This window comes from Cupressus sempervirens, chromosome 1 (assembly GCF_028749045.1).
Source record: "Cupressus sempervirens isolate cs-2001-9-10 chromosome 1, ASM2874904v1, whole genome shotgun sequence".
NCBI classification, from domain to species: Eukaryota; Viridiplantae; Streptophyta; class Pinopsida; order Cupressales; family Cupressaceae; genus Cupressus; species Cupressus sempervirens.
The window spans coordinates 852,104,120-852,118,840 of record NC_143118.1 but is presented as its reverse complement, the minus strand read 5'-3'; the positions used below and the strand labels follow the sequence as shown (position 1 = coordinate 852,118,840).

The 14,721-nt window shown below is 36.8% G+C and overlaps 1 protein-coding gene across 1 annotated transcript in view; it reads left to right on the top strand.

Annotated features, from left to right (window-relative positions):
• The first annotated feature begins 11,955 nt into the window (after nucleotides 1-11,955).
• LOC149580519 (period circadian protein) overlaps nucleotides 11,956-14,721 on the top strand; it is a 39,075-nt gene continuing 36,309 nt past the window's right edge. Inside the window, exons 1-2 of the mRNA XM_089791656.1 lie at nucleotides 11,956-12,077; nucleotides 12,199-12,298. Of these exons, the coding sequence (XP_089647782.1) occupies nucleotides 11,974-12,077; nucleotides 12,199-12,298 (204 nt within the window). The 5' untranslated portion in view covers nucleotides 11,956-11,973. The remainder of the gene's footprint in view (nucleotides 12,078-12,198; nucleotides 12,299-14,721) is intronic.

The window sequence follows — 14,721 nt, the reverse complement described above, 5'->3', positions numbered from 1 at the left end:
GTACCATCAACATACAAACTATATCCTTTTTCCATTAATCTACTCCATGCAATATCTTTCCATGTAGAATAGTTGCATGAAGTTAAAGGAGGACATTTAAAACCCATGATGCAGAAATGAAAGAGCATAAGAGAGACACAAAAAACACTATACACACCACCCCCCCCCCCTTTCACTCAATCAAAAGACCCCCCCAAAAAAGATGCTTTTGGCACTTTATAAGTAGTGCATTTACAATGGGCCACTTGTCAAAATGAACAAAGTGGACTTTCTGATTTTGCTTTTACAACTGCCTTATGAGGCTTAAATCTATCACTTAAGCACTGTAGCTTAGTTATTCAACAATTCTAAAAAAGAATCAAAGCTTTACAATGTCAAAGAAGGCCTAATTTTGAAAGTGAGTAATTTGTCCACACAACCCTAAAATCTGACTTCAAATCTAGAAAGTAGACAAAAAATGACGCACTTTCAAAAAAAATAAAACCTAAAAAAGTGACCAGATGTGCTCGTACGGAGCTTCTGAAGTTGCAAAATGCAGGATTATGCAGGTATAGTCGCCAAAAAATGCAATTTTTGCAAAATTAGTACACCTAAACGAGAAAATAACACACTACTAGAAAATTCAAGAAATTCTACCTGATTTCAAAAAAAATTGCACCTGAATTGGAGTTCGAATGTCTGAGATATGAGCTCGCAAAGTTAGGCTACCAAACTGAAAAGCAATCTAGGGAGGGATCTGGAGGAGAAACTGTGATGCTAAATTTGACATTCAAACGGCTGTCACTATAGATTAAAAATGACAAGGAATGACGTCCATACAAGTGTCAATTTTAACCCAGTATTCTGCTGACATCAGCAAAAAATCACGCCCAGGGGTGATGTGGCAAGCTGATTGGACCTTTCATACTATAGAGAATGTACGAAGAAAAATTTGTACGGATGATGTGGCACTACTCTCGGTTCCATGCGTGATGTGGCAGTTCGAGATGATGTGTTAATGATCGTCTTCTAATGCTAAGTCAGCTGATGTGTGGGGCCTATAATCACTGTTGTTGCTCCACTTGGCGATTTGAGGAAACAACCCTGTCTAGAGCTGGGCAGGAAGATCATTCACGGCGGGAGGGAACTGTACTACGCTGAAAATGGAACTCAGGATGTCGAAGTATGTGGGTGCCGAAAAATAGGCACAGCCGGAATCACAAAAATATGTCGTAGGGGTCGAAATTCCAACAATTGTCAGAATTCTGAGCACATCGGGATGTTCAAAGATCTTCCAAAATATTATTGAAATCGTCGCTGAATTCCTCAATGCAGTGAGTGCGAGGAGATTCGTTGACATCGTCAAAGCTGCAAATCTGCGACTGCCAGAGATAGGAGTCGAGGTCGAAATCATCAGATCGTCGTCAAAAACGCGCAGGCAGAATGATCCCACACTGTGGGTGCAACGGTCTACGGGCTATTTAAATGATAGTCATCGCACTTTGAAAACAAAAAGTCGATGAGTGGTTGGGGTCGCTGGTTGCAGGGCTTCGCCAAAATTCAAGGCTACCGGCGTTGACAGCGGCCGGATATGTGGGCCAGACCTTGGAACAGCTAAGACAGAGGGTTTGCAATTGTCACTATAATTAATTCACAAGTACGACTCATGGGTGGGGTAATAACAGCTTACAGAACCCTGTGAAATAATATATACTTCCAAAAAATAGCAGATCCAGGGTGTCATTGCCCGGGTCTGCAAAAAAAATTTCTCTGTCTGGTGCCCGAGGGAAAAATAAATTTTTGAAAATGATGATGAAAATATAACAAAGAATATAAAAGATCCGAAAATTAAATTACAGATCTATGAAAAATGACCATACCCATACCACAAATCGGGGCCTCCGGGTTTTGATTTGCAAAAAAAAATTGCCTCACGGTCAACTTTGGGCCAAGGTAGCCGAGTTTATAGTTGATTTTCAACGGTTCAATGTTCTGGACGCAATGGAGAAGTCAGATCTGGTGCTGGACACTCCCAATTTCTACAACACTCTAGATTTGGGCTAAGGTGATGAAGCAAGCAAAAGGTCTCGAACGGCTTGTGATGAGAAAATCTCCAAGTTGCTCTAATACCATGTAAGAATTTGCCTAAGGGAAAAATTCACCAAGGAACTAAGAACTCAAACACAAGCACACAGTAGACCAAAGAGAGAGAGAGTATGATCAGAATAACAATGTATTCAATAACTGGTTCATCATAAGAGTACACTAGGAGTGCCTGAATATAAAGGCCTCAGGAGAGCTTCTAGAATGCCTAGAAGTTAGCATCATGATGTGTCATACAACCAAGCACATGTCCACCAGATATGGATTATCCTCCATTAAGCACGGAAGTAAGTGTGGTGATGAGAGGATAAGCCTACAAGGGTGTGACATGCAAAATAGTGTTATAGACACCATGTGCTTAAATAGAGTTGCGTACTCCTGTTTTGTCAACATGAAAACTCAAAAGGTGTGCAAACTCCTAAGTGTCTCACAAATAAAAATAATAAAATAATGCAAAATAATTAAATAATGCATTAACCTAAGTAAACTTAAGTAAGTGTAAATAGTAAAGTACGTATTTACACCAACAATTATTCACATTTCCTGATAAAAAATCAATTGAAATCTAAATAAATAAACAAATGTAAAGAAAAATTGTAAAAACCCTACAAAACAATATAAAAAACCTATAAAACAATATAAAAAACATATCAAACAATGCAAAATAAAATTTAGATCACATATGGTGTGCTCGTGATCTCAAATTTCACCAGTGAAGAGGCATATCGGCAAGGCAAGTGGTGAAAAGTTTGATTTTCTCCAATTCACGTACTTGGTACTATGAGGAGAGGTTAAAAAACAAAGTTAAAATGAATGGGTTGCAGGTATGCGATCCATTTATAACATTTTCTTTTTTTAAAGTGTGTTCACGCTATTGAAAATTGAAAAAAAAAAAAAAAAGGTTGTCACCTTTTTGGCACCACAACTTGGTGCACATACCCACTTACTTGGTCTAATGTGGTCCATAGCAAGTAACTCCTTTATGGTTTTTTCAATTTCATCCTTCAACCTCTTTGGATGCTTGTAAGGTGTAATCATGACAGGCTTAGCCCCCTCCTCTAACTCAATGATGTGCTCAATACCCCTGTCTAGTGGTCTACCTGGTGGAATGTCACTGAACACCTTAGAGTGTTTAACTCTAAGCTCCTAAATATTATGAGGATATTCAATCTTCTATTGTTCCTCCTGTGATGGCATTAACATGCACTCTGCTGCCCACTCTACTTGATCATGTCAAATCAATCTAGTCATCCTCCAGAAAGAGACCATTCTGAAATCACTATCCCTAATTGCCTTAAGAATATGTGTCTTCCCATTCACTTTAAACCTCATCTCCATCTCCTTGAGGTTAAGAGTGAACTCACCAATATCATGTAACCAACTCATCCCAAGGACTATATCTATATCTCCCATAGGCACAACATAGAAATATGACTTAAAGGCATGATTATTAACTTCCAATGGGAGTCCAATGATCTTATGATCATAATTGAAGACATAGCCATCATCTACCCTCACTCTAATTCCCCCAAACTCCTTTGTTTGTATGCCACACTTCTCCACCAACCTAGCATCAATGAAATTATGAGTGGCACTGGTATCAACCAAAGTTATAACTCGTTGTCTAGCAAGTACTCCTCTCATTTGAAATGATCTTTCCTACTTAATACTAGTGAAATGAGCTTCCCTAAGTTGCCTATCTCCTTCCCCATCCTTGGACTCCATTTTAGACTAGTTTTAGCCTTGTCTTCCTATTTTTCACCATCTATTTCCTCTATATCAAACTATTGGTCTGAATTATCTAATTCTGATTCCTCATAGTATGCCCACATAACTCTGTTAACTTTGCCCTTTGGTCTAAAAGGACAGTCATTGTTTGCATCATAGGGTCCTTTACAATAGGAACATAATTTTTTCTTCCTCAAATCATTTAATGTTTCCTTGTCGAAAGGTGCTAGAGTTTTATCTATAGAATAGTTTTTAAATTTAGTCATTTTTGGTTTTTTATAAAATGGCTTGTTATCCTTACTAGAAGATGCTCCTTTAGACTAAAATTTGTTTTTTGGGACTACATGTTCCATACTTCTTACTTTTTTCATAGCTTCCTATAAGGAAATGGGATCGACTGCCTTTATCCAACCTCTCAGTGGTTCAGATAGGCCCTCAATGAAAAGAACTATCAATCTACGCTCTGAAATATTTGGCACCATGACTGCCAACCGCTGAAATTCACCAATGAAATACTCCAAGTTGCCTATTTGTTTCAGCTGTGCTAATTCCCAGAAGTAAACATCTAGATCTTTCTTGTCAAATCTTTCAACTAACTTATCCATGAGGTCCTAGTACTTTGTCACCTGATTATGTTGAAGTGTTACCATACCATGGTACCACTAATCATGTGCTACTCCCTCCAAATGCAAAGTGGCATATTTGATAGCTTCAATCTCTGCCATTGGCCTCAATGCCAAGAATGTGTCAAGCTTATGAATCCAAGCTTGAGTTGTCATCTTACCACTCCCATCAAATGTAGGCATAGTAAGCTTGCCTATAGCCCTCTTTAGGTCACTATTTTGACCCCTAGGCCTTCTATCCTATCTGAGTGACCTATAATGTTCTCTCCTATAATTTACAAAGCATTCAAAGATCATCCTCTCTCAAACCTACGGTGCCAATAATTCCCATCCATCATTTGTAGCCATAGGGATATTTGCACATGTCTCATCCTCAACTTCCTCTGTTGGTTCCTGTACTACTTCTTCTCTAACAAAAGTAGGACATGTGGGCCTATCTGCCATTCTAGAAATAGTTCTATGAGTTCTAGGTGATCCCACTGTACTCCTATTATCCCCTTGTTCCAAATTCCATGTGTCCTATGGGTTCATGCGTTCAACCATGGTGGTGAGTGCCTGCAAAGCCTGAGCCATTCACTCTTGTCCTATAACCATTGCTCTGAAAAATTTCCTTGTTTCCTAATCCTCATTCCTACCGTCTCTTGGTGGGCTATGTTCTTGCCTGTCACCCATGGTGTCTGGTTGCCTGATAAAATCTTGTTCCCTGTCAAACAAAGCTTGCCTGATAATGAAAAATCTGTGAGAGCCAACCCCAGGTGGCTTGTGATTGCTAAACCCTCAGGATGGCAAGATTTAGCTCTAATACCAATGTAATATCCCTTGCCTAAACTAACTAATTTTAGTTCAAGGAATATTTTCAAACACTTGTATGATGACTTTTAATGCTAAGAAATTTAGAATGTTCGCAAATGATATTACAATGCCTCTTACAATGAACTAATATGCAAGTGCAGTTCTTTTGGTACTTTCAATGCTTATACATGGAAACTAGATATGGAATGCATACCTATAACCAACTGACATTTTGACAAATAATTAACATACAACTATTTTGCTGATCATAGATGCTATTAGATGGACATTTCAAACTAGACAAATGGTATGTAACATGTATCTCCTTGATTGAATTCATTCTCATGTACAATGTTGCTATGAGTTTGCCAAGACAAATGGGCTTATAATAATGACTACAATAATACCAAAATTTGATTCTGAATTATCACAGCAAAATCATATGCCTGAAAATTATAGTGCTAACTACTAATAGTTGCAAGAGGAACCTAATAATAGTGATGTCCAAGGATGGAGATGAATCAAGTATAAGTACTATAGCATGGCATCATTCTTGCATACTATAGCAACCAATAATAAATGTAAGCTCCAATTCAAGCACAAATAGAACTCCAGAATTGAAGCTCTCCTAAATACTGAATTCAGTGGATATTTCACCACCTCAAATGGTTGCAACACTGAAGAGTTGACATTCTCCAATGGCTAACTGAAATCGAAAACCTTAGTTTCTTCTCCCAATTTTATATCAAATGCAATTCACAATAATCTGATGATTAACAATGAAGCTCTCACCTCTATTTATTATTTTTCTTCACCCTTTTAGAAGGAAATAAAATACTATTTAATTGCATTCTGTAGAAGCTTCCCCCTTTCCAATACAATAACTAATTGTATTTCTAGAAAATGCACTCTCTAGAAGCTTCTCCCTTGCAATACAATAATTAATTGTGCTTCTAGAAAATTAAATTAATTAAATGTAAAGTCACTTTTTAAATTTCTTTTTTAATGACTTTATAAAAAATTAATTTAATCAATTTCTCCTTATTTCTTCACTTAGCCTTCAGAGAATGTAAAGGCTAAGAACTCCACTGAGTTGCTAAAAAGATGGGGACATTACACTTACTCGTATTCACCAAACACTCTACTCATTTTTGCACTTTGCATTCACACTTGATACTCACACTTCATCATCTCTAACAAACAAGGAAAACATCTTTCCTTTATACCCTATCTTAAAAATAAATCCTTGAGTCAGCCTTAAGGATTTCCTAATTAATTATAATAAGATAATTAATTAATTCGCAATTATAATAGCATTGTCAGCTCACAGTCTATACAAAAATTCACATGTACGACTTTCAGACTTGCACACTCGCTGACATCACCATTAGGTTGTCCTTGATCACTATCTAACCGCACATGACCAAATTATATCTCTACCAGAAGAAATAATAGGATCATTAGAAACTGCTTTACATGCGCTATGTCTCAGCACTACTCTCTACAAATCACTTATAGCTTTTGTACATTTTTGACTTAGACTTTGCACATTTAATGTTGTCATCAGGATACAAGGTAAAACATGACCTTAAACGTGCTTCATCTTTACATCAAAACTCTATCTGTACAAGTACAATCTCTGTCTACTACTCTTCCAGTATCCACATACTTACTATTGTGTTGACATCAATGACAAACACAATCATGGATGCAACATGTCAATACTCTCCAATGCTTAGAATACTCCCCCAAAGGAATACCATCAACATTCATGCTAAAAAATCTATCATTAACAAGAGGTAATTTCCCAAATCACAAACTCAAATAAAAGATACACCTAAAAGATAGAAAATTTTAAGTTAGGACCGTATAGTAAAATCATAACATATGCATTCTATATCACCTATGTTAATAAGCATTAGAACACATTAATATCACCATATGATGTAAGGAACGATATACCTCCAAAGCTTATGTCCACACTTTATGGGAGGGCTTGTCTAAGTCAGCAATCTATATTTTCCAACATGTTCTGGCCGATGAAGCTTATTTCATCAATCAAAATATATTTCATATTCACCATCTCTTGTTGAGAACTTGTAAGTCTTGTGCCTTCTAGTTACACAAAATCAGTAATTGGAATTCACAACTATGAATGAGTGGTAGAAGCTCCTATATTGAAAGTAACCACTCTAATTGGTCCATGCATTAAAAGTGGAGAAGGATTTGTCATTGCTTCCATTTGAAGAAATTGACTGATGACACCAATCAAATAAGCTTTTCTCCTCCTTGTTGTTCCTTGCATTATCATAAAAAAAGGATTTCCCACTTGATTGTTATGATAGTGTGTCATAATAATGTCAATTACCTTTTGTTGCTTTTGAGTAAGAGTTATAAAGTTGATACACTGTGGAATCTCATCATACATAAGACATCCTTTTTTTTTTTCATTTCAGGTATGAAATTTATTGCTTCGTTTGTCTGCTCTTCACTCTGGCATTTACTACACCAATTTATATTTCTATCAAAATAATATCTTCTTCCCAATTTGTCAATTTCACAAAATGGCATATGTTGACCACTATGTAACTTGGATTTTATTTTTTCCCACTCATGTTCTATTGTATTCTCCTAGATGCCTCCATTATCCTTTGTCTCTGAATCACTTGAAGGTTCATCATTTTCTGCATGTGCTTGTCTTTGGACATGTCAAGGATTATAGTTGAGAAAATCCCAATTTGCTACTATATTATCATCATCATGACCAATATCCCTCTCAACATTAAGAAAAGGTTTGTATGGTAACAACTCAAACAAACAAAACTCCACCCACTTATTGGAATCACACAAAGGAATAGAAAAATACCTAGGAAAAACTCTGATATTGAAGGTGAATTACACAACTAAAGAAGATCTTATTGATCCTCATTTACACACAAAAAATATTACATTTTCTTACAAGAGTAGAATTCCTCCAACTTTACTCTCCAATAAAATATTTGGAATGGCTATTTAAGGAGGAGAAAGGGAAGATGAAGTTGAAGAAGAAGAAGAATAACATGAAGCAGCAGGAGAAGAAAAAGGAGGATGGGGATGAGGACTAGAAGACACAAAACAAGAAGCTAAAAAAGGAACAAGGAGAAGGAGGAGGAGGATGCAAGGAGGAGGGGGAGGAGAAAATGAAGGGGAGGAGAACACAACAAAGAAAGAGAAGATAGGGAAGGAAAAAGTAACAAAGGAGAAGAATGAGAAGAATAAGCATAATGAAAAGAACAAAATAAGAGGAGGAGAAAGAGAGAGATTTAAGGAGAGGATGAAGATGACTCAAAAAAAAAGGCAAGAAAAAAAGAGCAAGGACAAGGAGAAGGAGAATAATGACGAGTTGAAGTAGACGAAGGAGACAAAGAAGAAGACAAAAAAAATTGAAGTAAAAGGAAAAGGGGAATACACTCTGTGTACCCTCTCTTCAACTTCACAATATATTAAACAAGATATAGCTTACTATTGATGTAACCATTGCACCTCTTTTAGGTGTAAATGTTAGTTTAGTAATTTTTTTATTTTATTCAATTGTCTAGATTTTTTAGTGTAATGAATGAATAAATGTTGTTAATGACATCCTCCAGACCAAGGAGTCTAAGGGACAAAAGAAACAAAATACTAAGGAATTTCTATTTTCAATCTTCTACTATGTATCTTAATGAAAAATCCAACAGTTTGATTGTTGAATGAATGAACAATTTTAATAATGTTCGCAAGGCCAAAGTAACCTATGGGACTCACAAGCATGCCAATTTTTTATTAAAAAAAAGAAACATTAGGCCTTTTGGAGTTGTTTCTCTAATTCTGCCCTTTGACAATGAATATTTACTAGTAAATTTGTTGTCTTGGCCAACTGCTCTTCCTCAAAAAGAGAATCTAACTTGTCATTTGCTAGAATATCCCGATAGCTATAGCGAATGTCATTGTATGTTGGACATTCCATGAGATAGTGATGTTTGGTCTCATCCTCCCTCGTGTTACAAAATCGGCATATTCTCTCCTCCCATTCTTCCTTGGGTATCGTCCATTTGCCTGTTTCACATCTCAAATGATGGGAACCCATCCTAACTTGTGCAATGAGCATCTTAGCTCTCCAGTTGATATTTGCTCTTATGTATGTTTTCACCTCATGGGCTCTTGTTGGGTTAAATTCTTTAATACAATAGTCTTTTTTGTGCCCATTTTGTTTTGACCATATGTAGCTCTTGAATTTTTACTTCACAAATTTATTTATCTTAGCGTTGTTATTTAGACATTCATGTATACTGATATTCCATTTTCCCATCCATTTAACATTTTGTTTCATCAACGTGTTCTTTCTTCTATCCAACCTCTCTTCCATGATCAACTTAGGCCGACGATGGCTTTCCATATTTTGAGCTTTCTGTAAATAGCATAATAATCGAGTCACTATTGATGCCTCTCGTGGGAAAATGTTTGTTTCAGCCAATAGGATCTCATAGGGAACCATGGTTTTAATTTTAAGACTTTTGATGATTAAATGCTTTTGGATTCTTTCTACCTGTCTCCATTTCTAATCCGACATGCCACTGCCCCAAATCTCACATCCATAGAGGATCACCGGGGTAACTAATAAACCAAAGAGCATTTTTTTGGTTTTCCAATCCCATACTTCCACATTCCTGCATCTATTCTATAAGGAGTATAGTGCTCTCCATCCTCGTATTATTTTTGCTCTACAAGTTTCCCATCTAAACTTCTTGTTGAAATCGACCCCAAGGTACTTGTACTCATCCACCATCTTTGATGGGTTGCCATTTAAAAATGCAATGTATTTTGTTGCCTCTTGTTTCTTTTCAAAGAGAAAACCATCACCTTGGTTTCGCTAGTGTTCACCTGCATCTCGACCACCTGACAAAAGACCTCAAGTGTTCTCTTAGACCATCCATAGTTTTAGCAATCAAAATGATGTCATTTGCATAAAGAAGCAACTTAATCACTTACTTAGCCAACTGGACCCCATCACCATTGTTCTCGTCAAGACATTCTTCTAACTTGTCAATATATAACCCAAACAAGGTAGGTGAAAGGGAGTACCCTTGTTTGACCCATATATCACTGCCAAAGCTATCTGACATCCCTTCCATAGTTCTAATTTTAGCAATGACCTACTCATATAATTTATGTGTTGCAACCCTAAGTTTAGTTGGAATTTTCAGCTCTTCCATTCTAAGCCAAAGTTTGTCATGTGACACCATGTCAAAAGCCTTTTTAAAGTCAACAAAGTAGCAAAATGCCTCTTTGCCTGGTGTGTTTGAAATCTTTTCAACCAAGAATCTTAGCATTACCCCATGATCAATAGTGGAGTGTTTTGGTCTGAAACTTGCCCGCCCCTTAGCTCTTTTACCTTCTGATTCAACCCACTCACTGATCTTGCATTCTACCATGCTACCAAATAGCTTGCCTAAGAGGGGGTTAATCATAAGTTCTATAGTTTGTCAGATTAGTTATGTCCTCACTTTTATGGAGAGGGATAACCATTCTAGTAGTCCAATTTTTAGGAAATCCCTTCTTAATGACATCATTAAAGATGTGGTAAATATGAGGAACCAAGATATCGTTGCCCCATTTTAGATGTTCAACTTGCAACTTGTCAATGTCTTGGACACCGACCCCTCCCCTCCCCCCCCCAGCTTCTTTATGTGTTGGAAGATGTCCTAAATAGTAAAAAAACTCCTTTGTAGCCTTTATTATCAGAGGCTTATGCTTGCCTTTTTTGCGCTTATATAACATCCTTGCATATTCAAGCCACTAGTCTTGTGATATTGTTAACTATTTGTTTTCTCTTTTGTTGTAGTTGCTTCCAAAATTTCTCGGGGTTTTGCTGGCCTAAGGTGGTCAGCTCCAATCTTCTCATTCTCACATAAGCCTCTTTTTGACATTTTAATAGATCCACGCATTCCTTTTTGTTCTCTTTCTTCATGCTCTTTCTCAACTTTCTCTTAGCCAACTTGCATTCTTTATTGAATGACATCATAGTATGTTGAGACGTTGTGGTATGCTCAACATCATTTAAAATTAAAAGTTGAAGCCCACCGTTTCGTAAATAAGGGAGGGGACCTGGTACTTGAATGTGTTCCAATAGTTGTGATAGGAGTTGTTGACTTAATACCTACACTAATTGACTTAATGCTCAATTTTTTTGACAACATTGTACCAATACTTGTGACTATAAAGTTGTTAGTACAATGATGACTACCCAAAACTGAATAAAATGTACCCTTAGCTATAAAAATTTTAACCAATGATGTGATGCTACATCAACCGTGCAAGTATGGGTACCCTTTATGCACGACCATTGGTCTCACTTTTTATTTGGGCCGTTTTGGACAACTTGACAAAAAGCATGTTGATGTGGCATCATAATGGGTGATGTAGAGTTGAAACCTTCATTATAAGTAGACGACTCCCAAATAATCTGCTGCAAATATTTGGAAGTGATTTGAAATTTCCATGTAAGATTTTAATAAGCATAAAGTCGAGGTGTTAAGTGCCAAGTCCTCTCCCCCACTCTCCACTACTCTCCATGTAAGATTTTAATGAGTTAGGGTGTCAAGTACCAAGTCCTCTCCCCTACTCTGAACTACTCTCCAATCCAATTCGTATACACTTCGGTGTCATCAAACTTTTTATTATATCAACAGCTTCTGCATATCTTTGCAGATTCATTTGAGGTGGGATTACAATGGAATTATCAGACAAGGTGATAGTTTTACACCAAGATGGTCATGCAGCAGGCACCGGGCTTGCAAATGCCCTTCGTTACGGCCCTTCATCGTTGAAAAAAATGTATGTTAAGATTCCTTCAATGATTTAAATTCATTAGATCACATAATTTCCTGTCGTTTAGGGGCAATCGTTTTTTTCAAAATTTCCCCTGTTTTAAAACTCATATGAACTATTTGTGCAGAGAAATGCCCCTGGAAATACCGTTGGAAACCTATGGTATCACAGATATTGTTGTATCCGGTCAAATACTAAATTTTGTTGATTCTCATGATTATCCGCAGGTATTTTTGAATACCGTCTTATAAATTTTGTGCTTACGAACTAGTCTGACATGTGATGCATACATACGTCTTAAACCCTAACCTTAATCAATTCCCGCTACAGGAAAACAAATCGTCATTTCCATGCTAGATTTTGTGTTACAGATGCTTCTATCTTGAAACTCTTCCTTTAATTTAACGAAAAAAACTTAATCTTATCAGTTATGCTGAGGGTAGAGAAGCCTTCTTGGGGCGAATTCTATCTGATCGACAAACTAGTTCTTTTGCAGGCTGTATATTATAATGCATGATTCATAGACACAGGCTCAGTCCTTTTGTAATGCCCGTTACATGGTTTTATGTTGCTTGTTGGCCACACAGTGCTTTGAGGATGTGTCTAGCAGAGAGTCCCAAACTCGGATAAACATAATACATGATCAGATCCAGAAGCACTTAGCAAAAGCATTATGTCATTGAAATACTGATTCTAGTCTGCGAATTTGTGTCTAATACAGCTCAATTGCTTTTATCCATAACACATGTCCACTGTGTTATTCTGCACATATTCACGTATGTGCCTATATTGGCTATTTATCAATTTTCGTACCTGTTTTGTGTTACTACTAACATGTTTCTTTTCTCCATTTTACAAGATCATTAGCCGAACAAATAATACGCTAATTGTTTAATGATGCATTGTTGAGTTTAACCAAGTAAGAAAATAAAACCATGTGGAAAGACTGATATCACATGAAACCCATCGAAGAAATTTAATTTGAGAGTACTTTATAAGAGTGAAGCTACTGCCTCCTCATCTCTGCTACAATCTTGCAAATTTGAGAAGCGAATTGTTCAAATTTGAGCCTAAAAATGCATTATAGCCTTTATTAGTACCTCTAAAGAGATCTGTAGCTTTGCTTTGCCATGGATTACTTGCTTATCCAACATTTTTCAATTTTGCTCTCTGCTGCTGCAGATATCTTCAACCTCGATAAATTGTCACCAAACTTCTGGAGGTCCTCTAGGGCCCTTTCAAGTCTCAACTTCAGTAGTCAACCCTTTGAATTAACCAGCGGCCCTGCACATGTTCATGAGTGTAATATTTATTCTAATGGATGAGCAAATGATTTATGCTGAGGAGTGAGGAGTTTTAATGTCAAGGAACTTGAGGACACATTCTTTCTTTTGCTACCCTTCTTTTTTTGTTGACTTGGATGAAACCATGCTTGCTAAATCCATTTTGTTCCAGGATTTTTGGACCAGCCAGATTTCTTTGATTTTATATTTTTAGATTGTTCTAGAAATCGTACTGATTTTTTTGTTTGACCAAATTTGGAAGTTTTTTGACTGCCTAAATGAATTGAAATTCTTTAACCTTGTAGTTGTAACTATGGGTGAAAGTGAAACTGCCATAAAAACCATGACAAATTTGAAAATTGCCACAATCTATATACATCTACCGTGACACATGCTCAACTTTCACAACTTATGTACAACCACCATAATAGTGTTTAAAAACTGAAACTCAAGAAAATGCCACAGGCCAAAATTTTGATTTGGACTCCAAAAATAGAAAAAAACCAACATTATAAAGTTTGATAAAATGAAAACCATTGACTGTACTATTTGGAGAATCAAAGGTTGTTTTAATATTTTTTTTTACCAAAAAACATTAGAGTGGCATATATGATATGATGATCAATCATCCTTCATCATAATAAAAAAAATACAAATCCATTAAATTTTTTACAAATTTTTGCTTCAAAAAAGGTTCTTTAGTGGTGGTGCCCTCTAGCTAGTTGGAAATTATTTCTTTTTATTAATATCATCCCCAAGTATATACTATCATCATCCAATGATATCTCTCTTGATGCTTGTATGTGCAATTGGGCGTTTGCTTTCTTTGTTTCCTTCTCAAATCTTAGGGCCTATAGGTTTAGGGCCTGAGTTAGTCCCTTCCTTCTGCACCGTGCGTGTTAATGGCAGTGAACTAGTCAACATGCTCCCTTCCCTTCTTAGAGTAATCTACAACCCTGCAGACCCTACTGTTTTAATGGGTGGGCAAGTGCTGTATTCTCCACCCTACTATTTGCCAGGGGTCTAGTTTAGTTGATGCAGTTTGGAAGGATGCTTCACTCCGACAGGGCCTTGAATCCGTATGTAATACGAAGGTAGGGTAGATTGAGGAGCGCAGCCCGTCCCTCCCCACCCTTTCTATAGTTTGAGGTAGGGGCCGGTAGGGCACAACTATATAGGTAGAACGGTAGGGGCCTGAATGATCTTCAGAGTAAACAATGAACATCCTTGGTAATCTAATCTGAATATAGATCTGTATCATGCAAGTCAATTGCATCATGAATCTCATCTCCAAATTATTTGCCGCACAGATGAAGGTTCTACTATACAAAAACAAGGTCATTGAGGTGCAATGGGTCAACTTGTGC